Source organism: Betta splendens, chromosome 16 (genome assembly GCF_900634795.4).
Source record: "Betta splendens chromosome 16, fBetSpl5.4, whole genome shotgun sequence".
Lineage (NCBI taxonomy): Eukaryota > Metazoa > Chordata > Actinopteri > Anabantiformes > Osphronemidae > Betta > Betta splendens.
The window spans coordinates 10,799,755-10,824,206 of record NC_040896.2 but is presented as its reverse complement, the minus strand read 5'-3'; the positions used below and the strand labels follow the sequence as shown (position 1 = coordinate 10,824,206).

The 24,452-nt window shown below is 49.9% G+C and overlaps 1 protein-coding gene across 1 annotated transcript; it reads left to right on the top strand.

Moving 5' to 3' along the window:
* Positions 1–481: 481 nt before the first annotated feature.
* tmem145 (transmembrane protein 145) lies at positions 482–23,456 on the top strand. The gene is made up of 15 exons (XM_029128453.3): positions 482–730; positions 6,821–6,895; positions 7,280–7,357; positions 8,381–8,467; positions 9,191–9,292; positions 13,446–13,530; positions 13,978–14,049; positions 15,400–15,468; positions 15,908–15,988; positions 16,203–16,281; positions 17,323–17,416; positions 18,799–18,971; positions 19,460–19,580; positions 19,879–20,067; positions 21,233–23,456. Exons 1-15 carry the CDS (start codon positions 620–622, stop codon positions 21,470–21,472), a joined length of 1,656 nt encoding a protein of 551 aa, XP_028984286.1. The 5' UTR covers positions 482–619; the 3' UTR covers positions 21,473–23,456.
* The last annotated feature ends 996 nt before the right edge of the window (positions 23,457–24,452 follow it).

Below are 24,452 nucleotides of genomic sequence, written 5' to 3'. Positions count from 1 at the left end.
AGTCACCGATCAAGTAGACCTCAATGAATTTAGTGTTACTCACTTCTGTACACAGGCAGCGCTTTGGATACAACAATCTAGTTCTTTTACCTAATGAAATCACCTGAGTGCATCTTCCACAGCTGATTTAAAAGTAATTGCAGCGCTGCTGCAGTGTAACTGTATTTCCCCGGGTGAGTTCAGTAGTAACGGCTTACATCCATCGGGCTGTAAGCTTTGTGTTGATCCATATCCGGCTGATTAGTGATGATAATCATTTGAGCCTGGAGGCCAGGCATCATCTGTCTCGCCGCTCCTTCATTAGAGGTGTGTGACCTCTAATGAAAACATGATTGCAATCAGCTGTTGAATTTTTAATGCGCGGACGTGTCGCATTCTCGAAGCACGAGCGGAATTGGGCGCGCGCACTCCATCCAGCATCGGCTGCTGGAGGAGGGCGAGCGCGCGGGCGCGCCGGCGCATGCATCGCAAGGGGGGGTGGGGGTGCTCGCGTGCACGCGCCCGGCCGCTCTCTCGCCTTCCTCCGCCTGAGCCCGGTTCCTCCGCGCGCGCCGCCGCGCAGAGATAGGGCTTCGGGGAGCCCGGAGAGCAGACGAGCGACAGCGGGGGAGAGAGAAAGATGGAGGTGAGGGTCGGGGAGAGACTCTTGTCTCTGGCCGTGCTGTGCGGCGTCCTGTGCGTGGATCCGGTCCGTGGGAAATACGTCAAAGGCGTCGTCAACACCAAAGAGGTGAGCGCTGCTGCTCCGTTTACCCCTTTAATTAGTTTCCACTGTTGACGACATCGGCACCAACTGACGGGAGTCTGGGTCGGACTCGGCTGCGTACGGCGCGCCGGACCGTTCCGCCGTGGACGCGGAGGCTCCGTCCCGTTCACTGTCAACTTGCGCTCGCTCGTTGGCCGCCGCCGTGCGACACGCGCTCGCCGCTGCTCCGTCTTGCAGTTGCGCGCCATTTGCGTGCGTGTCGGCCGTGGCGTATATCTCGCCCTCGTTATCCCGGTGCCTGGCAGCATCGCCGCCCCGGTAAGCGGCGCCCCGGCGGCTTCTCTTCCCCGTCTTTGCGGTGAACGCCGCCGATCCAGCTGCGCCGACGTGGGAACGGGCAGCGGCGCGTCTGCGTAACGGAGGGGGCCGTTACAGGTGTGCGTCATACGCCTCTCGGCGCGCCGGTGGTCGTGCGATCGTCCGGTCCGGACGGTCAGGGTTCGGAGTCTGGTTCCGCCACATAAAGCCGCACAGTGAGCGTGCGGCTGCGCTCCGGGGTGTTTGTAATTCAGCATTCACCACCTGCTGTTCCACGTCTCTGCTGCGTGTTCTCACGAGTTTGTGGATCAAGTTTGAGATACTCGAGGAGCAGAAGGGCTCTCTTCCATTTTGTTGCGGGTTCAACAACAGAGGTCACGGCAGTGTATATATGTATCCAGACAGCGCAGCTTCTATTACACGTCAGCCTGGTGTTATTATGTAGAGCTCTAATTTGGTCAATCAATGTAATTGTCGTCCAAACTGAGCAACAGAACAGAGTTTTTCAGCAAACAGATGATCCACAGATGTGCTTTGTGTGTATGCCTGATAATTCAAATTACACAGACGGTGAATACTGTCACATTTGAGTAGCAGGAATCATCAAATTTAGGTTATTTATTTATTTATTTTTGGCTGAGGATTTTCATGTCTTGCCAAAATGCTGCTGGGCAGAAGCAGATGTTGAAAAGCTTGGCTACCTTTCCTGAGTTTCACCTTACCTGTCTTCCAAAATAAATAAATAAAATAAATAAATAAATTCTGCATATCGGCTCACATTCCCCAACTTTTGTTACAGTTCACTATAAACTGCATCACGAGCTGAGGGTGTGATGTCACCGGTTTAAATCCCCGGGATCACGATGGGGCTCTGAATGGAAAAATTGAACAAGAGGCACTCATCCATCCATCACGCCTGTTAAGATGCCCTTGAATACGGCGCTGAATCGGCACCTGCTCCAGTGGAGCAGCAGGGGAGCACTGGGCAAATTCCAAGCCTGTGCACGTGAGCGCGTGCGAGAGAATGGCTTCTACTGTTCTAGTGCTCTGCAGTAAATAAGAGGCGAGCAAGTCAAAGTGTTGAGTTATCTGGGCTTTTACGTACAACAGTGCGGAGCAGAGCAGCATCAAGTCATTATTTTCTGCACCAGCTACTCTGCAGAATGTTTTTAGATCTTGATTAATCCATAAATCATGCGATCGGTAAAATGACAAGCAACAATGGAAAGTGTCAATCATAATTTTAGACGTCATCCTCGACCTGCTTGTTTTGGGACTCGTCTGAATCAGGAGGTGTTTATAGAGTGTGCGGCTCTCTGGGCTGTTCGTGTTTTCACCTGAATGTCCGAACAACTTGTAGATGAATTTGCTGCGTTATTGTTTTATTGGTCTAAATAAAAATTTCAAAAATTGCGACGCATGGTTTGTTCCTCTTGTGCCGTGTGTGACACAACTGGGTGCTCCGGGCTGCATCAGACTGATGTGTGTGTGTGTGTGTGTGTGTGTGTGTGTGTGTGTGTGTGTGTGTGTGTGTGTGTGTGTGTGTGTGTGTGTGTGTGTGTGTGTGTGTGTGTGTGTGTGTGTGTGTGTGTGTGTCCTGTCCCAAGGTCACCCACTAACTCCACTCCAAGTCCCTCTTCAAACACACAATAACGTCTGACGCTGTGGCTGTCGCCGTGTCTGTGAACAAGGTGAAGGCAGGAGCTGCTGACGAATGCAGTTTGCGGCTCCGAGAAGGATTAATGTGAAAAACAGGAGCGGTCCGAGCTTTGCTGCAGCACGCGGCTTGGTCCACATGTGCATGAGCGGCTCCTCGTCGCGTATGTGGCGGCTCTGATAAAACGCCCCAGCAGCTCTGAGGTCAGGGGAAGGTTGCCCTTTAGTCCAGCTGGGAAAATATGGAGCCTGCTGCAACGGCCAGCGGCGCCGGACCCTCGAGCAAGGCAGTAAATCCAGCCTGTGCTCCGGCAGCGTCCCCAGCGGTGGTCTGATGTTGAGCATTTACTGAAGCAAGTTCTTGTCTGACCTTGGGTTCAACCCAGACTCGATTATGTTCTGACATCACACCCAGGCTGCAGGTTCTGCTCTGCTCTGTACACCATGTTTCCATATGAATGCAGCTCTATACAAGTGACTAACAGCTGCTTTTAATGTGTAGCTTCCTTTGCTTGTCTGCCTCTCGTCACGCGGCTCAAGCTGCCTTTGGGTCCCACGAAAATTTGACCCGAAAGTTTTGTCTTTTAAAAATGAATGAAAACGAACGGACGCCCTTGAACGTTCGTTGGCTAATTTAAACGCCTGGCGCCCGTGTTCATCAGCATGCCGCCGCTGTCTGACGGCGCCATCCTAAAACCCACACCTCGTACATCCTGAGGAAAACCTCTGGTGGATGCTGGGCTCGATGAAGCAGCGCTGCTTCACTGAAGGATTTCTGAGCCTCGAGTGCGAAGGCGGAGAATCCTTCAAGTCTGAAAGTCATTGAAGAGGCGTTCAGGGTCTGGGACGTCTGAGCGCCCGGGGCCTCGCGCTCGCATTCCCGTCGGTCTAATGTGAACATTTCGTGTGTGTGTAACGCGTGCGCGGTGCTTGTGTGTCACGTGAGTCGCCCGTGGAGGACGGCAGCTCGGTGCGAGTGTGTTTACGAGTGGCGGCGTTGTGTAACCCTGACTAATGAATCATTGAGAAGCCCAGCGGTCCAGGGGTGACTTGACTAGCTGATTGGTAATTAATTGTTAATGAGGCTTAGCAGGCAAACAGGGATCTGGAGAGAAAATGGGGGGGAAAAGACGGAAACTGATGGAGATGAAAGAAGGGAGAGTGAGAGGGAGGAAGAAAGAGAAGTAAAGAGACTTTGAGGCACTGAAGTGATTGTATACTGCATCAAGGCGCAGCACTTGATTAATGGGGTGTGTATATATACACACACGCACTTAGTGGGGTGGCTGAGTGACTGCATCACAATGCAGTGGCCGTGGGGAAATAAGAAGACTAAAAGGGGATTAAGGTAGACACCTCATCACCTGCCCTGACACACACACACACACACACACACACACACACACAAAGCTACACTAACTGAGGCCCACGTCTGTGAAGCAGCATCAGTGATGCTGCGCTAACGGCGCTAACGCGGGGGCAGCTCAGGTGACGCGTCGGCCACACCTTGGCCTCCGAACGCTAGAATGTCCGATTGATCCGGTGCAAACGTGCGCCCAGCTCCACAGAGGAAGACCTTTACTCCTGTTTGAGCGTGTCCACGCACACGCGCCTCGGTGGGAAGGAGCCCGCGCCGTAAGCCCATCAAACACTTGTGGATGAACCGGACCTCCGGCTGTGATCCGGGCTTTATCGCCCGGCATCAGCGCCTGACCTCACCGCTGCCCCCGCGGCTGCAAGGCAGCAAATCCTGCATCCGGCTCCTGGAGAGCCTGTGGATCAGAGGATGCTGTTTACAGCTGTTGCTGTTGTGGCTTCATGGCAGCTCATTGGCTGTTTTTACAGGAAACGGGTTCAGTATCTGACTCATAGCTGCTTAAGCTGTCAGTAGTTAACGCTGTGTAAGTGTGTGAGAGCCGCTCACGCTGCAGAGACGTCTAATTATGTGCATGGAGTGTTATTGAGTAGCTAATCTGACAAACAATAGGTGTGAGTGTTGTGAATGAGCGTTTTGGCCTTTTGATGTTTCCACGGCAGCTGCGGACCAAGGCATGCTGCCGTTGCTATGGCAGTAAACGGGATGGGGGGGGGCTGACGTTGGGGGGGGGGTCGTGGCACGCCGCGGCCGTGGCCGTGCGAACAAGGGGCGCTTTCACAGCGAGCGGCCGGACCTCCTCTGCCTCCTCGCTCCCGGGATCCCTCCGCGGGTCAGCGCTCCCGCTCGGCCGCCCGCGTTGTCATGGTAACGGCCCGAAGCGTCGCCCGGGACGACGGGCCGAGGTGGGAGCGCGTTCCTGACTCCCGGGGGTTCGCCGTGAATCACGGCCCTGGCAGCGGCAGAAATATGGGAGCGGCGTTGTTTGCTGTGATATATGGAGGCAGCGGCGCTGGCCGCGCTGCGCTGCTCCGGTTGCACTTTATTCCTCGGCACAGAAATTACTGTGCTTGTTTATGTAGCGGGAACACAGGGCAGAGGTAATTACGGAATAATGGCGCGCGGGGAGTTCTGCCGGGCGGTTGCAGATCAGAGGTTCAACCAAGCAACCTTAAGGCCGGCTTTAATAAAAACTGCGGCCTCGTCCCCGGAGGAGCTGGAAGTGTGCGTCTGTGTGTGTTTGGTTGCGCAAGGAACAATGTAGTGAATGTGGGAAATATTTTACAGGAAGTAAATGACATTTAGAACATATCGCCATAAGAGACGCCTCCTCGTTGTTATTTAGATTAACTGCAGCTTGACACTAGTTCCTGATCTTAAAAAGCTCTGCTGCAGTAGAACCTTCCAGGCGTTTTAAAAACAATGCATATAAAATAAAACGATTAAATGCCATAGATTGAGATTAGTTAGTACGTTATCACATTCTGAGTCGTCTTCATCTTTTTTATCAGTTTTCTGTAGAAACAGAGCCAATAGTTTCTTTCCTCTTTTATGAGACGATGAGGCTTTAATGACGATGATCGATGAGGTGAGCGTCCATCGGCCTCCACCGGTTTGTCTGATAAACAGCGTGCAGGTCATTCTGCAGAAAGGCTTTAATGACACACTGCAACAGTGTGATGTTGGAGGAAACCAGCACCTACACCCACAGCAGCTACAGCAGCTTAGCTCAGGAGGTGCTCTGTTTGATTTGGCTCGGAACTCTCTGGTTTCAAGCCAAATCACATCAGGCCTATTTTGGGCTGTTTTTATTTATGCTCTGTGTGTGTGTTTTTTTTTTTGGCTGCTTGTGAGTTCAACATTAAAGCTGATTGTGTTTTGTTACATTAAGAGTTTCGTTTCAGCCCACATTTGCTCTTTCAACTAAACTAATGAGAATTTAATGGTGGTCTTGGCTCGCGGATGCAGGTGTTCTGCTTGTGCCCCAGTTTAAAAGTGAGCTCCAACAGACAAACTGAGAGCTGACGCTGAATAAAACCACATTCAGACTATCAGAAAAACAATTCCAGGTTCACTCCTTCATAATTTCCAGCCGCTTCTCGGTGCCGCCTGTGAGCTCATTGAGACGCGTTTCCCCGTACGTCGAGGTTCTGGGTCGCTTCTCCCGCGATGGTCGACTTGGTATCGGCTCCGTCCTAGTTGCACCAGTGGAAGCGACGCGCGCTGCATCTGAATTGCTCGCGCTGTGCAGTCCGGTTAGCGATAAGTGTCTCTAAGCCACGTTTAAGTGATGTGGTGTTAGCGCTGTGATCCATATCTGCACAGCGTCTGCCCACAGCTGTGTAGAATATATATAGAGACCACCGCTGACTGTGCCCTGCTGCAGTGCCTTATGTAAGCGCCGTGAAGCACACCATCAGCATTATTATCTGATCGCATGCTGCCAAGCGTATGGCTGAATAATATTAGGAATGGGAACTTTGTGTTTTGCTCCTCTCCACCTTGCCTGCTCATTAAGGCACTCAGCAGCCGCTTAATGTCCTCTGTTTACCCTCTTGGCACCCGCTACATGTATTTCATCTAAAAAAAAAAAAATTCTCCTCCTTTTAGCTCCAACTTTCCTTCGCTTCGTTATTGCTCTCCTTCATTTCCGCTCCAGGTTTTGTTTCTAATTAGCTCATATTGGCTGCAAAGCTAAGACAGTAAGTGGCTGTCTTTTTTTCTTTTGCTGAATCCCGTTAAGATGTTTCCCCTCTTCGTTGCAGGACTGGGTTTTCCTCACACGCTTCTGCTTTCTCACAGACTTTGGGCACCTGGATTTCCGCTTTCGCTACCCGAAGGTAGGATGAGTCATTATGTGTGTTTTTTATGTCTAATTTGCATACCTCTTCTCCACAGTGGCCCGGTCTGCCCACACTGTCACGCCAGCGGATGCTTCATTTGTTCCCCATATTCTTTCCTTCCATCCTCTGACTTTATACTTCCCCAAAATGATGCAGTTGCTCCTCAGTCCACTCCTCCTCCTCTCGTCCCACTTCTCCCTCCTCTCGCCTTCGCTCCGTTTTGTTCCTCCGCCCTGTCCTCCTCTGCCCGCACCCCGCTTTGCATTTTTAGACTTTGGAAACCATCTTTGTTGTATAAATCTCAGGCTGTTCTATGATCTGTGCACATCCCAGCCCTGCCTCTCTCCTAATCTCCCTCCTCTCCCTCCCTCCTCTGTGCAGTCTCGCTGCTGTCAGAACATATTGCTCTACTTTGATGACAGTTCTCAGTGGCCAGCTGTGTACAAGAGGCCTGAGAAGGTGAGATGATCGCTCTTGTATCGTTAGGCCGCACCATTAAAACAGGTAAATACCTCCCTGTTTGCTAATTAGCACGTTAGCGTTGTTGAGCTAAACGTTCACGGCGCTCAGGATATAACAAAGCTTCCTCCACTCACAGGCGATGATGTGTTACTGTTGCTATATGCAATTATCCATAACGACAGCAAAGAGAGGAATTTCAGCAGACAAGTGTTTTTCACACCCGCTAAAAGCGCAGAATGCGCGTAGATGCACATTTAACATCTGTTTGAGTATTTGTCTTTGAAAACAGGCTTTTAGTTGCTTCGTTTGACCTCAGCGATGGAGCGAGAAACATGTGCCGTCAGATATATTATGAAGCAACACTTAATTTGCTTTCCCAGCTAATGAATAATGTATCGATGCAACCTCTTATTATAAAGAGGCATTAGCACACTTCACTCTTCTCCTTTTGAAGCTGCAGAGCTTCTCATGCAACCCTGGCCTGTGCTGTTCAAGTTGCTGTGTTTCAGGAAAATGGTTGGAACGGTTATTAAGATTGTGAAGTATTATTATATTTTGGTCACAGTAAAGTATTTTCCTGTAGCTCATATCACTGTTTTTCTTGCTAATAACTTGTGGCACAAACCGTCTCAGCTACGAACCGTGGACGGTTTCTTGTCTGACAGATTCAGATGTTAATTTCCTGGATGCAAATAGTGATTTTCGATGTCGGCTCGCCATTTGGCTTCAGCGTTCAACAGTCGAGCACAAAGAAATCCATCAGTGCGCACAGCAGAAAGCATCCATTTTAATTCCAGCTGTTTCAATAGACCAGGCGGCGAGCAGACACAAATTCAATTGTGATGTTTTGTATTGAACACACTTTTCATTTCTTTGGCCGGAAAACTGTCCTTTTACATAAACGGACTAACGCACGACTGCTTCGGGTTCGGGGCCCCTTCGAGCGTTGCCTTAAAATGTACAAGCTGAGGTGTGTGCGGTCGGTTTCACATGGTGCATGTTGGGCTTCTGTTCGGTCAGAACTGCTACCAAAAGGAGGCGGTGCTGAGACCCGAGAACAACCAGGTCATCAACCTCACCAAGCAGTACACGTGGTCCGGCTGTGTGGTAAGAACACACACACACACACACACACACACACACACACACACACACACACACACACACACACACACACACACACACACACACACACACACACACACACACACGCGCGCTGAGCTCCAGCTTCGTAAAGCATTAAAAGCAGCATCCAGTGCACACGTGGCTGCATTAACTGCGTGTAACCGTGTGCTGTGACAGACTATGTGCTTATTGCAGGATGTCACATTATTCCTTTCATCGTCACCTATTTCCATCTTTCCGGCTTCGTATTGTTGTTGTGCAGATATTCTCGGGCGCGTGTAGACGAGGGAGCCCAGACGCAGAGTCAGGCAGAGGAGGAGAGCTAATGGACCGTAATGTGTTTTTGTAGCGTCTTACTGATGCACACACTTCCTCTGTTGATGCCTCGCAGCCAACCGCAGATTCATAATACGCTTCTCTGCTGTAACACTTGTTTTTGTCGTATTGCGTCGTCTGTCTTGCTGTAAGCCGTGTTTTTTTTTTTTTTTTTTTTTTTTGATCACATCGTAGAGTGTGATTGCCAGCGTGATTGTGTTGTTGTGACGGTTGGCGGGTGTTGTTGCCACACTCCAGGTTACACTGGGGTGTGAAATATGTTTATATCTCGATGTGGCAGTCACTTGCGTTGTACTCTGACAATGCAGCGTGGCCTTAGGTGGTGCTAGCGATGTGGATAACAACCCCCCCTCTGGTTTCCTCTCTCAGGTGGAGGAAGACGGCAGCGACGAGGTGCTGAGCTGCGTGGGAGGTCGCAGCTTTCGCTCGGTGCGGGAGAGATGGTGGTACATCGCTCTGAGCAAATGTGGGGTAAGCGCTGACCTCCGACCCCGGCGCCTTTGTTTTCCTGCTGCCGCACACGTAAAAGCAGGCGGTTACCGTGGCAACAGACCATTGTTATGACAAGGACAGTCGTGTAGGGCTCAAACACCAACACAGCAGTCTTTAGAGGTGCAATGAAGTTATATTAGTCACAGTGTGTGACACATGACAGCAACGTGTTGGAATAAAGATGAACACAATTCGATTTTAAGTAAGAATTTTGTAGTCGAGCTTTGAACCGATTTCTGATGTTATGATTAAAAAGCAAACGCTCACTGAGAAATGATTCATCAAACCTGAATGTTTTAAGGCTTTTTTTATGCCGGCTCACGGCAAAATTTCTATTCAACAATTCAACTACAGCGATATTTTTGTCCCAGTATTTTAATTTTTCCCATGTGAGCAGTTTCAGAAAAGTCTGCAGAAGAAGAGGCAGGAGAGTTCAAGTCTGAAGTTAATCACACCTCTGTTCTGCAGTAAATACAGTAATATGATGTCGCGGATGAAGTGCTGGTCACACATTTGTCGCTGAAATGCTGCTGGACTCCATGAACCGTTTATCAAACCACCGCCATTGGTGCATCGCAGCGCAGCGGCTCTGAATGTGCTGTGGCCTCTTCCGTGGGTCTAAACAGCCCAACACGTCTCTGCTGCCGACGAGGCGGCTCCGGGGACGACCGGCACCGCGTTGTGTCAGAGAGGCGTGTGCGGAGCGGCGCCGATCTGGACCGGGCCGCTCGCAGAAGGAGCCATGAGCTGTGTAATGATAGCTGTGCTCTGCGATGATACGTCGAGGACGACTGCTCGGAGTGCGCGAGTGTTTGGTGTTTGAGGTTGGAGAGAATGAGGATGAATGCGCTGAATATGTATCACCACATGCCTTCTGCTGTGTGTGTGTGTGTGTGTGTGTGTGTGTGTGTGTGTGTGTGTGTGTGTGTGTGTGTGTGTGTGTGTGTGTGTGTGTGTGTGTGTGTGTGTGTGTGTGTGTGTGTGTGTGTGTGTGTGTGTGTGTGTGTGTGTGTGTTCATTCTGGCTGAGGAGGGATGAGATCTGAGTGGACGCTTCCTGCGATGTGTGGATTCCGTCACGCCAGCGTCCGCTGACGGACGCTGACGTGACGTGATGTCGCGGGACGTGTGAGCGCTCGTCTCCGCTCGCGGGGACGTACGCGCGCCGCGAGGCGCCCCGCGGCCAATTTCCACCTCTTGCCGCTCGCCTTCTCGCTTCCCGTTCGCTTTCACACCTCTGTCGTTCTTATCGCTGTCACTCTCAATCTCTGGCGGCGTCGCGCTCCCTTTCGACCCTCTGTCATCAATCTGTGACGTCTCCACGCCGTCTCATATCTATTTACCTCGCCGTCTCCTGCTTCTCCCGTCAGCTCGTCTCTAATTGTTTTTCCTCTCGTCGTCTCTCAGGTCACATTCATTCTTTGCTTTTAGCTCCTCTGATTGATTTTTTTTTTCTCCTCAGCACCTTCACTTTTATCTGCTTCTTCATATTTCCCTATCTTTGTTCTCTCTTCATCTTATCCGTCTCTCCCTTCATGTCCTTTCCATCTCAATCTTTACTTGAGCTGAAGTGGATCCAAATCTATATCATCTTGAAAGTCTGTAAAACCAGAGGAAGTCTGTTCAGTCTGCAGATCTATACTTGCCTGCTTGAAGTGGAGCAATGTGAGACTCTTTATTTAACACTTTCACACATTTGACTTGATTAATTATCGGAAGAAAACCTCAAGGCTGCAAATAATGATTATTTCATCAGTGACAGACAGACATTATAAATAAAATTCAGGTCATCATGAATTACGGAGCAGCGGGACCTCTGGCAGCGAGAAGGAAGGTTTTCTGATAAGTGAAGCCAGAGGAATAAATTGTAGACATGATCAAGCTTTCACTTTTTTCACTGTGATTCATTTGCTAGTGCTTTTTTTGCTTGTCCTGCGTTCGTCACACAGTGAAAAGCTCGTTTGCGTCGAACTGATAATTAGAAATAAAACTTAGTCAAACGGCTTCGCAGCGTTGACCCCAGCAATCGGTGTTGAGGGTTTTTTTGGGGTGTCTTTCAAACTGAAGTGGGGAAATGGACAGATCTGAATGGCTGCAATCAACTATTGCTTTATTATTCTGAGCAGAAGTGCGGTAATGAAACAAAATTACCTCTGTAGAGAACCAAGGGAGAGCTGAAATTAGACGGGCCGTTAATGGGCCAATAAAATGGCCAAAATTGGCCGAGAGCCCGTCTTTGGGAGGAACACCCACACGCAAACAGTATTTTGTCTTTCAAAACACACACTCTCTGTCTCTCGGTGGCTCGAACAGAGGATGAGCCTTAATCATGCGCCAGACGGGGAGCCAGAAAAATAAAAAACGAACAAATAATAAGAATGATAGCACGAGTATTCGTCAATGCTGGGACTCGTTCCCTGAACGTATTATGCTGCATGGGAAATTAACACATTAGGATTAGCTGATTGTGCTGCTCACACTGTGAAGCAATGAAATAAGGGTCCAAGTCACCGACGGCCTCCGAGTCTGAGCTCGGACGGACAGGAAGCTGCAGGACGGTGTGCGTAGCTGCTCCCATCACACGACTGCACAGGCCGCCGCGGGGAGCAGAACGGCTGCCGACGTTCCCTTGAGCAGCGCCTTCCGTCTGACGCAGTCCACCGCTTTAGGCGACGCGTCGGCGCTAACGAGTGCTGTCAAACCCTGTGGCGCCGCCGCCGCGTGTGTTCCACCGTCGCTGCCGCCTCCTCCGCATCCATCTCTGCTCCTCTGCTCATCCTGACCTGCACCCCCCCCCCCCCCCCCCCCCCCCCCCCCCCACGCACACACATCTATCACTCTCCTTATCTCGGCCTCCTTTCTTTGTGTCTGTATTGATTTTGTGGCAGCGCACGCTCGGCGCTCCTCTCCCTTTTTTGATGGAGGGAGTGAGATGAAGTCTCAGCCTGCCAAATGGAATCAAAGTCTTCTCCCCGGTTCCACCGCAACAGGCGCGAACTTCATTGGCTTTGAACTGGTGTGTGTGAAATGAGCTCTCTCTGCTCTGATTGTCAGCCCATCTTGGTCCCCTCTCTTTTGTTCCCGAACCCGCCCCCCCCCCTCGCCTCCCAAATTCACTTCACTCTGACACTTATCGCTCGTGTGACTGTCACAGATTAGCATCACTCCTGCGGCGGCTTCGCGGCGCAGGTATGTTTATTTCTCTGCGCTGTCCTCCATTACGCTCAAATGCAGAACTTGTGGTGCCAGGTTCGTAAATAACGCACGGCTGCCGCTGCTTTTTCTCCGCGTGTCCTTGGCATCCGGCCGGTGAGGGATATGCGTTTCTTAGGCAGTGTTAGATTCTCACTCGTCATCCCAGGTTAATGTTGCTCTCATCAGTCCTGAGAGCCTTGTTGATTAAAACGGGCTGTGGGGCTGTAACTCCTGAATGCTTTATGCACACGTTTGTCAGATCCATGAATTAAAGCTGAAAATCTCCATCTAACATTTTCGCTTTCCTTCCTACATCAGCATTGATTGTTTCCAAACCTGACTGCGCGTCAGAACCTTAAAGTAATAACCTGACAGGTAACTGATAAGTGAGTCACACTTCTCATCAACCGCTGAACACAATGACTGGGCTCTTCCTCCAATAAGAGGAAGCGGTTGCCGTGGAAATGATCCATCCTTTCTGTTAATATGGGTCATTTACTTTAACGGCTGCGTGCGCAGAGCGGCCGGCATCTGTTTCTCTTTCTCTGCCGTCCATCTCCACACACCTGGGGGACCCTGAGGCGCTTCCAGGCCAGTTAGTGAGCTGACTGACTGGCTGAATGGTGCAATCAACACGATGCACCTTCCACATGAGGATTTGGGGTTTTCCTCCACTGAAAAGAAATGGTGAAATAAATCAAGTCATTTTTTTCAGTCCTTGTTCCCACAGTATTAATGGGTCTGGATGGTTTAAGATTGTTTTTATAGCTGTTGCTCCTTGTGTTATAAAGGTTTTTATTTCATATATTAAATGTTACCACCTTTAAATTAGATTTCACTTTAAAATACTGTACCTGATTCACCAGCTTTGTGCAGCTCCCACCGCCTGCGGCAGCGATAGCCGAGCGCTCACGGCTAACTCCGATCCTCTCTCGCAGGGCGATGGCCTGCAGCTGGAGTACGAGATGAAGCTGACCAACGGCCAGTCCTTCTGGACGCAGCATTTCTCCGCAGACGAGTTTGGTAAGAGTGATTAGACGGAAAAAAGAGAGATTATGGACGGAATCGCTGATGGCACAGGCCTACACCACTTAGCACGGCCAATAAAGCACAGCGAACTGAACAAATTACAATAATGAAGGGACGGCTGACTGAATTAATGATGATAGATGAAGTGAGAGGAAGGGATGAAATGAAGAAGAGACCCAAGTAGTTTCTAAATGAATTATTCTCACACATTTTCTCTCTGTCCTCCTCAGCTTCTTCACTAACTCTGTTTCCTGCCTAATCCGATATCCTGCTTCTCTGTCGTTTCCATCCCTCCCTCGTCTCCTCTTTCTTTTTCTTGCTCACCGCGTTAGCGCCACAATCCCGCTCAGCCCTTTTTAACTTCTGCTTTTGATTCCACCCCCTGTTTTCGAATGTTTCCGCCGTGCACCTAATTATTCTTTTTGTCTCGGCTCCTCACAGGAATCTTGGAGACAGACATCACCTTCCTGGTCATCTTCTCCGCGGTTTTCCTCCTCTCCTGCTACTTCGCCTGTAAGTGCTCCTTTTTTTTCCCACGCCAGCTTCTTCAGCTCGAATCCAAGGCTGCAGCTGTCATTCCGTGGCCTCTCTCCTCCGTTCTTCATATCTATTATAAAATCGGCATGTTTTCTTGATGGGGCGGGAGTACGTTCTCGTGTCTCCACAGAGAGGTAAAGGTGGAGCGTGTACCTATCCCCTATTCAAGGGCAGCGCTGACGCTGGAGCCGGAGGACGGCGAGAGCAGGGCCCGGTTTTCATGTAGCGGTGAACGCTTGGATGGAGAAGGCAGCGAAGCGAGTGTGTCGCACCGGGTCCACGGCTCAAATAACCTGAGAGCCTCAAGGAGTGACTTGGCATTAAATGAAAGCTCACTCCCAGCGTGAGGCCGGCCGCGCTCGGCCTCTGCAGATGCTGCACGCTGCATATATTCAAACATCTGGGCGCTGAAGCTCATTTGTCTTTCTTGTCAGTGGAGTTTAAATATGTGGCGTGAAACAGCTTTTCCGCCCAGCCCGGGGTGTGTGAACGCCGGCGCCGGCGGCTGATGGTTTCAGGTGGCAGCTCTTAACGAGGTCTCGCAGTCGTCCACGGGAGATGGAAGTGCCCACTTGTGGTGAAATGGTTCTGGTGGCGAGGAATCGCCGCTTGTAGTCAGATGTTTTTTTCCAAACTGCAAAAGAATAATGAGACTGAGGCCCATTTACATATTTTCGAGTCTTGAATGGCGGTGATTTCCTGTCGAGTGGAGGACATGAAAATCTATTTTACAAATGCATCTGTGCAGCCTGGACTCACTGCGCGCACAGTGTTATTGGAAGGAGGCGACAGAATCGGCGTGTTCCTTCAGCGTCTCCTCCACAGGCGCGTGTGTGGCCGAGCCTCGGGTTCTGCAGAGCGGAGTGAGTGTCGGAACCTTTACGACGCCTCCTGTCCCTGTAAATCCTCCGGGCCTCTGCCGCTGTACAAGTGTTTTTGCTGTAAAATTGCCTGCTTAAAAGCGGATTTAAAATATTCCCTCCCAGATAAAGGAGAGAGAATTAAAGAAAAAATGCAAGGGGCCTCATTTAGAGGCTGGAATTGCAAAAGATGGATGCATACTAATGCAGCCACCCCCAGTTTATCTGGGCCATTTGCTTGTGTGTGTGCGTGTGTGCGTGTGTGTGTGTGTGCGTGTGTGCGTGTGTGCGTGTGTGTGTGTCTCTGCTTCTCCATTCTCTGTACGTTTCTGATTCAATTTCGCCATCTGTTAGCATATCTCCATGCTTTTTATCTCTGTCCCCACACACACACACACACACACACAGCGCCCTCGATTACCTCAGTCTCAGTTCTGCTTCTCTTCTTTTTCTTTCTCATCTGCAGACAACCTGAAGGGAAGGCAGCTCCTTCACACAACTTACAAAATGTTCATGACGGCGGCAGGTGTGGAGGGTGAGCATCTGTCCCACACGCACCGCTCGCTCCACACGACGAGTCTCCTGCAGCATCTCGCGCCTTGAAGAGCGCCGATATTATCGCCTTATTAGCCTTTGAATGGGGACTGGTGCAAACAGCCGCTGATGGAGCGAGCTGTTACTGACGAACGCCCCTTTTGCTCCTCTCACCCCCCCCCCCCCCCCCCCCCCCCCCCCCCCCCCCTTATCTTGCTTGCTTGTCCCTTCTGTAAATCCCTTCTTGATTCTCTCCTCTCGCGCCGTCTCCGCTTTATTCATCTCCCTTTATCCGTTTCTAATTTTCTGTCTCGCTTCTCTCCCCTCCACCTTTTCTCCTTCCTTGTGTTTTTTGCTCGTCGCCGCCTCGTTCCTACCTTTCTCTGCCTTTTTGTCACCCCCCCCCCCTCTTATTTCCCCTCATCTTTCCCATTTGGCAGTGCTCAGCCTGTTGTTCCATTGTGTCTACTGGGGCCTGTACGCTAGAGATGGAGTTGGCAATGGCAGCCTGAAAATACTGGGTGAGTCGCTCTCCCGCTCCACTGCCTGACAGACTGACAGACAGACACGCAGACGCTGCTCTGCACTGCAGAGTGAGCGACTGCATGTGGGCTCGTGTGTTGTTTCGTGACTGTGTGTGCGGTGACCTGATTGTATCGCTTGCCTCTGATATTACAGATTTGGAAGCCACAACCTAATTATCCTCTCTCTCTCTCTCTCAACATCTGTCTGCAGGGAAATTACTGTTCTCTGTCAGTTTCCTGGTGTTCCTCCTGATGCTCATATTGTTGGGCAAAGGTTTCACTGTCACCAGGTGGGGTTTGCGCCTTGGTTTTTTTTTTCTCGCTGCCTCCGTTTGTGTGGATTTCTGTCTGTCACCCTCTTTAAATGTTTGTGCATGTGGTTTATCTGGTGAGCGTGTTTATGTTGCTGTCTCTCACTGTCGGGCCTGGCTGTCACAATCATAACACCATCAGCTGACGTGACAGCGTTAGGCTTCCGTCAAAGAGCCTGTTAATGTGTTTATTATGCAGATGAACACCTGATGTGTGTGTGTGTGTGTGTGTGTGTGTGTGTGTGTGTGGGTGACAGATGGATGCTGCTCTGCTGGGACCTTCACTCTGTGTTTGCACGTTGTGTGATTGCTGCTTCTTGTTGTTGTTGTGCTGCTCTCTCTTTCATGGCCAGGTTTAGTGGACGCTTCTTTGGGACAGGCTTCATTTCAGAGAGACCGTACGAGCGCCGTCTCTAAGTTGAATGTCACCATGCGTCCACCTGCCTGCACGCGCTCCCAGCCGTCACTCGTCTGTTTAGTTTTCCAGTGTCAGCCTCTTGTCATGACGTTGCTGTGAGTGGGTTCAATGCGGCACAGCCTTAAACCGGTGTCAGTGTCATTTTGCCTTTTTTTTTTTTCAAGCTGTTTGTTAAGCGTTCGTCTGAAGCCTGGCTCCGACTCTGTTCATTCCGCGTTTCCCTGCTGTGAAACCTGAGCACACAAGGATGGCGGTGGCGTTTTGACGTCCTCCGTGCGTGGGTTCAGTCGTGCCTGTGATCTGTAGGACTTATTAAACCGTCCTAAAACCCCAGTGAGTCAACGTTAAACTGCGTCGGCTGCTCATCTGCGGTGACTGACGGTTTGGAGACGACCACCCAGCGACCGTGTTTGTGGTGATGAATTAGCCCGAGCCAGACGCTTGAAACGCTGCTGGAGGCGTCCCGTTAAACAAACGAAGGCGGGCGGCTCCTCACAGAGCTGCACGTCCGCGTGTCTCTAACCGTTCCTGAGCTCCACGTGCATGTTTGTGTGTCCGTGTGTGCGCCCTCGGTCCTAACTCCTGCTTCCTCTGATTGTCAGGGCAAGGATCAGCCACAGCGGCTCGGTGAAGCTGAGCATCTACATGACGGTCTACACCATCACCTACATCATCCTCTTCATCTACGAGGCAGAGGTGCTCACCGACAACACTGCAATTAGCTACTCTCTCTATTACCAGCGTTATAGTACTGGAGAGGTTTATGGCCTGATAAGGTGGATTGGCGTATTATTCAAGGCTGTTCATTATAGTTTGCTTTATTCTTTGTCACATAACATGGAAAAACCTTCATGTTCTTTGAATGCGCTTGAATTATACCTAGAATTCCTGTGATTGTGTGGCCCAGTATCCGAGCCGCGTTGCTTTAAAGCAACCTGGTGAATGTGAAGTGATGAGCTGGGCCAACGTATCCGCGTGGGCTGTAGTGGCTTTCTGGCAAGTCACTCATTACACTTACTTATCCTGCTAATGGGAACATAAACCAAGACGATTGTGAGGAGTCTTCATGAATTCCCCGCTGAGCGACGAGCTATGGATCCTGTCGGCAGCAGCCAGGAGACAAACAGAGGAGACGAGCAGTTGGTGGATAATGAATGTTAGAGCAGCGCGTGTTACTGAGCCTCCCTGGGACTGGAAAGTAAGACTGACTGATCAACATACTGAGAGATCCCTTATTAATTACATGTTCCACATTCTGCGTGTGAAGACAGACTTCGCCGCCTGCGTTGAGCGTGCGCGTTTAAAATTTAATCAGACACTCAGGAGCGTTGCATTTACATCTCTGCAAAGGCCTCGGCGCGGTAGGAAGCGATGATGGCACATTTAGGGACAGAGGATTACACTCTTTCAATACAACGTGGTAATGACCCAGTGGGAAAAGTGCAGAGGAGGTATCTGTGCTATATTTAATGATTTAATGCTGGCGCCTATAGCCATTCCTCACACTGCAGCGTGGATGTGAGGCAGTGTAATTCATCTGCCGCCTGCCCTCTTACATGGTTCCTGTTATTAAAGAGCTGGGAACTCCAGAGAGTTTGTCTAAAAATAAGCCGAACTGGGTTACAACTTGAGCTGGAGTGAAGGCTCGACCGGTGTTCTGGTAGCGGGCGCTCAGCTGGGGGTGCGTGGATCCAGGGCCGTTGCAATATGCAGCAGGAGGAACCCTGCGCGGCCAGCGCCGTCGAGCCGTTGGACCGTGAAATGGAATCGAACGTCCGCGTCCACGGTGCACGTGCTGACGACCCAGTTGGCGATAAAAGGTGTCGATGACTCGCCAGCGTCAACCTGAGCTCGTCGTCAGTTCGTCCACTGAACCGTTACAGTCCACCTGTATAATTAGAACAAGACTGTCACGTGCTGGAGTTTAGTGTGCGTGTGTGCGTGTGTGCGTGTGTGCATGTGTGTGTGTGCGTGTTTGCTTGCGTGCGTGCGCGTTTGCGTGCGTGCGTGCGTGTTTGTTTGCTTGCGTGCGTGCGTGCGTGTGCGTGTTTGTTTGCGCGTGCGTGCGTGTGTTGCAGTTCTTCGACCCGGGCGAGGTGCTGTACGCCTACGACAGCCCCGCGGGCTACGGGCTGATGGGCCTGCAGCTGCTGGCCTACGTGTGGTTCTGCTACGCCGTGCTGGTGTCTCTCAAGCACTACCCTGAGAAGCAGCCCTTCTACGTCCCGTTCTTCACCACCTACACGCTTTGGTGAGCAAAGAGAACACACGGCACCTGAGCCAGAAAAACACAGGTTTCTATGTTTGATGTCTCCTCAGTTTGAAAAATTAATCATAATTTATTAAAGAAATTAGCTGAGGCTTGAGCTGTGGTGGTATGTGAAATTAAATGCACCCAGTTTTATTATGTCAAGAATAAAATAAATAATTAAATAAAAGGTAATCACATTTTTAGACATGATTTCTTCTGCTCTAATGTGAAGTTTGTGGAATGAGGAGTCAGATTTGAACCCTTCTACAGACGGTGCTGGGCTTTTCTGCACTTCCCTCTCTGTGTAATAGCATGAGCTTGAGATGAAGAGCAGGTTACACAGACTAATAATATCTCTCTCCCCCTCTGTCGCCCCTCTCTCCCGCCTCATTATCTCCGCCTCTCCTCACATCCCCACCTCTGCCTCCGCGCTCTCCTCCGCGTTTCCTGCACATCATTATCCCCAATCTTTGGCTCGTCTCTTTCAGGTTTTTCGCGGTGCCTGTGATGGCTCTGATCGCCAACTTCGGGATTCCTCGCTGGGCTCGAGAGAAAATCGTCAACGGCATTCAGCTCGGCATCCACCTCTACGCGCACATCGTCTTCCTCGTTGGTGGCACACAAACGCGCACGCCTGCACCTCCGCATCGTTGACATTCTCCGAGAGCAGAATTACTGCTGCTGTCACTCATACATTATTCACCGCGCTTGAGTCATGACTGCCTCGTGTTGATGGTTCCCTCCACACATCATTATCTACCTCTTCTTCACCTTCGACATGTTGTTCTTCACTAATGGGCCGTACTCGGCGCATAGCTGTGCTTTTATATTTCCGCGCGCTGCATTTCCTCCCACGTTTAAATGCAAGGATCATCTGAGGCCGTATCCTGTCCCCGTGTCTCTTCAGATTATCACACGACCTTCAGCAGCCAATAAGAATTTCCCGTATCACGTCCGGACGTCCCAGATTGGGATCCTGCTGTCCAGTCCAAAGGGAGGGGAGGGGGGCGAGAGTTTCCCCCATCACGCTTATGGAAACAGCTCCTTCCTCGGAGACTCCCAGCCTAATTTCACTGAACTCTTCTCCATCCAATCAGTGAGTAACTAACTTGAGCGCCTCTGTTTATGTTTTTTTGAAGCTTCTCTTATTCATTTTGTTTGCCTGCTTATGCTATTATACATCTAAGACTCCCTGTGTCAAACTATCCTAAAATAACTGGTGTCTCATGTAATAAAGATGCCGAAAAACATGAGGCGTCAGTTCAACAAAGCAGTTTGTACGGGGATACGTTTGTAGGGATTATTTCTTGTCAGAATCCACCACGTCTTCCTGTGGGCGTTGGGTGAGTGACAGTGAGCACGGCGTACGCACTGATCTGAAAACACTCCAGCACAATGAAGACAGTTAACAAGAGCAGAAGGAGGGCGGCGCGTCTGCTGCCGAACCGTCCGGCTCGGACGAACTTCATGTGTAAATGAGCTACACGAGATCTGGGCCCGCGCTTATGCTGGTACAACATCCACAAAGGAGCAACAACCTGAAAGGCTGCCAGAACCGCGAGCAAAGCGTCTGAGGTTGCTACGGCAACAAAGCGCTGATGTGGTTTGTCACTACTGTAGCTTTCAACACTATGAGGCGGTGACGTCCATTGTTTGCAGAACGTTAAATGCAAAGCAAATGAAGCAAACGCACACAAACCCTAGAAATGAATCATGACAATATACAGTGAAGAGTTGAGTCAAGTAGTGGAACGTGTTTATTGATGTTGCCACAGAACAGACACAGCTAGAGGCTAATTAAATTTATATATCACATTTCTGCCAAATCGCACTGCATTAAATCAGATGGTGTTTTTAGCCACTCATAAGAAGGATTCGAGGCAATCTGTAAAAGCAACAGACAGGCGGAATATGAGGCGTTCGTCATGCACAGTGGTGGAACACAATTAATGACGCTCTCGCTGGAGCAGACTCATTGGAATGCCGCGCATGGACATTTAGGTTCAACACTGTTTGCGCAAACAAATCTGCTGTTCTGCAGATGAGACAGATGATGGAATAGTCAAGAACGCCATCACTTTCAGCCTTATGATATTTGACACACTGTATAGAAATGCTGCCATTAAAAACCTGCAGAAAAGCTCTGCTATAGACTGCTTATCGAGTGTAGTACTACTACTACGACTACTACGACTACTACTACTACGACTACGCTGCCACAGCATGACCTATATATTGTGTACACATCCTCTTCTGTCCAGGACCAGGTGAAGACGGTGGAGGAGACGGTGGCCCGCAAAGGCCCGGCGGTGCCGAGGAACAGCGAGCAGAAGATCATCACCACCGCCGCTGATCTGACCTCCATCCTCCCCCCTCCTCCCCCTCCGATACCCCCGCGTCCAGCCGCGCGCTCGCCGCCTCCTCCGCCGCGGCTCCCCTCATTCACAGAGTACTTCAGCATGCAGAGCGGAGGGGGAGCCGGGTACGGGACCAAGGCATAAGAGGGAGAGAGAGAGAGACGGGATGGACGAGGGCGAGCGGAGAGGTGGAGGAAGCGGACACGGCGATAATACAAAGTAAAGGAAGAGCCAGATTAAAGAGGTTTGGAAGGACAGAGGGAAATCATCAGAAAAGTAATATCTCTAGCGGTCCCTTTTCACCTGTTAATGGAAACGTCCTGAATGAAGAAGTGAGGGCTAAATGGCTGTGAGACAGGAGTGCTGAGCTTGTTAAAGAATAAAGAAGCAATAAATATTTGATGTTGACCAGTAAAAGGCACACGGGGAGGAAAATGACAAAGTGGATGTAGCCAGAGCAATAGAGTGATGGTGCGTAGCAGTGCACCGCGCGGAAATGAACAAAATTCCTGAAATACTTTTGTTCAAAAATTCATGAGGCATCGATGGCGTGCCTGGAAGACTTTGTAAATAGCTCAAACTGGAGAAGGCTGTCGTTCTATATCACTTCATGTCAAAGGAGGGTTGGCTTTTCCTTTTCTCATAATCCACAGTGGTGACAGCTGTGACCATCAAATCTCATGCGACGCCCCATACGTGTATAAAGCTAAAAGAACACACGGATGGGACTCGTTTTTATAACGCAGAGGTTTGCTGCGTGTGGACTTTGTGGAGTGATAGTTTGTATTCTCTGCCTTGGTTGCAGCTGGTTACTCTGGATTGATGTACTGGTGTGTAAATGTAAACGTCACCTTTACTGTGGGCACTTCTAGGAACTTGTAACACGCATGTTTGTGTCGTACCTCCCATTCAAAACGCTGATCCAGTACGTACGCCATGTGATGCTACAGTAACCGCTTATTGTGTGTATTCAGATCTGTACGTGTGTAAATACATACAATAGGCTTTAGTTTATTTCTGTCCGGATGAACTCTATTAATTGTTGTTCCGATCCGAAACCCTCTCGCCGTCGTCAGTCACACAATGCGACAGCTTCTCTCTGGAGCGCAGAACATGCCTGCTCATATGTTTGTGTATGTAGACGTTGGTGAATGTACTGAAACAATTACAGCACAAGGACACGGGCGATTTTCATAATACTGGAACAATCCCAGACGAGTAATTGGATTGTTTTATTTGCCTGCTTTTAAAACCCAAAGGTTTGACCCGTAAAAGAAGCAGAACGAAGCCCGGAGTCCTTCCGTTCCCCCGACACGGAGCCTTGTAGATGAACTGTGAAAACAGCGACACAACTGTGCATTTTGTCTGTCCTGCATGGAGCACTTTAATGTTCCTGGTCTTAGTCTGATTATTTGTGATGTCACGTTATAGGACTGCTTTGAAACCCGCATACTCCAGACACACTCACCTGTAAATACAGCCTGAAAACGTCAGCGGCCGCGTCGTGCTTCGTCGACCTAACATTAAATAGTCGCCGTTCATGGTTCTATTACTGTTGCCATCGAAATGGAGTTTACCACCAGCTTCCTACAAATGACGGAGAGGACAGTAATAAACTGAGCAGCTCTATCCTGAACATTTATTTCTGGTCCTCCGCCAGTGGCAGTCTCACTGTAAAGGAGACTTTACGATGTTGGGACAGTGGTGTTTAACTTATAAGTGTAGTCAGAAGTGTAATTAGTCTGTGAAACACAATACTTGAACTAAGAGTACTTATCGTTATTCCTCATTGTGACTGGTTATATTTGGCATGTCTGCCATTTTGTCTGCCGTTTCCTGCTATAGTTGCCATGACTTGACTGACAGACAGGATTCCTCCGCGCTGTATCAATACTTCATCCTTGTGTATATTGACATTCAATTACAGGCCCGAGGAGAGAACTCGCAGAAAGGAGATTATGTATGCATGACAGAAAACAGCACAGCTTTCAGGCTACTCAGAGCGACCTGGTTAAGAGCACATCACTGAAGAACTCTTCTAATGCATTTAATGGTGTCAAATAACAATTCTAAATATGCTGTACATATACACTTTTTGCCAAAATAATAAAAAAATGTTTTTATTAGACACCTTGGTTGGGTGTGCGCGTTATTTGGCTCCTGTGTTAATGGACAAGTGTTTGTTGGCCGGTTCGACAAGGGCATGTGTCCAGAGGAGTAAATCTAATGTCTGTAAATCATATTTAGAATCTGTTCTCATTACCAGAGTCCATTAGGACAGGCACCAGGCTGCTCACAGTCTGATGGAGGCGAGGCTAATTATTTCACAGCCGCTGCCAGGTTCCCAGTTTGACTGTACAGCACGACTACACCTGTCTCAACCTAACGCAGTGAGTCAGATTGGACGTGCACCTGCTAAATGTGTTTATAAGGTTGTAAATAATACACTGCTCATAAATAGTGACTTAACTATCCAAGTAAAACAATTCAACTTCTTTTGAGTGATTGTGAGTCGTTTCAACTGCTTTAATGCAAGTTTAGTGTTTTGCTGGTGTCTAATGGCAGCATGAGACGGTTCAACCTGATTATGCAGGTTGTTTCACCAGCTCTGTCTGAAGAGCATGGACTAGGTTCCATGAGCTCGTCGGAAGACAGAGCGGTGCTGCAGAAAAGCATCTCGCTCCTGCGAGGAGTAACAGTGTCAAACGGGCTCTGTGAGGGTGGACATCCTCTAAAGCGACCATTGCTGTCAGCCTCGCACGGCGCAGCTCAGCTGGTGCTCCGACACCAGAATCAGCAGGTCTGCCGTCAGTGACGGCTTCACACTGAGCATGTGACTGGCACCAGAGTCTGGAGACGCGGTGGTGAATATTATGCTGCCTGTGACATTGAGCATGACGGTACTGATGCCAGTGACTTGACCCTCATGTTCCTTTTGCCTAATGACCAGCCAAAGTCACCACCCACTGTTCTGTCCAGGAGCTCAGTGATGCGCTGAGCCTGGTCTGGGATGGCATCCATCAGACCACCAGCTGCCAACTCGTCGGGATACAGGCACCGTCTTAAATACACAGGAAATGTACTTCAACTTGGATGGAACCTGTGATTTCATATATTTACAAGC

What these genes read in the sequence shown, in the direction of transcription:
- tmem145 (XM_029128453.3), top strand. Translation starts at nt 620, where the DNA reads ATGGAGGTGAGGGTCGGGGAGAGACTCTTGTCTCTGGCCGTGCTGTGC. An exon ending in GCGTCGTCAACACCAAAGAG is followed by an intron (nt 731 to 6,820) that starts GTGAGCGCTGCT and finishes TCTTCGTTGCAG; the next exon opens with GACTGGGTTTTCCTCACACG. An exon ending in ACACGTGGTCCGGCTGTGTG is followed by an intron (nt 8,468 to 9,190) that starts GTAAGAACACAC and finishes TTCCTCTCTCAG; the next exon opens with GTGGAGGAAGACGGCAGCGA.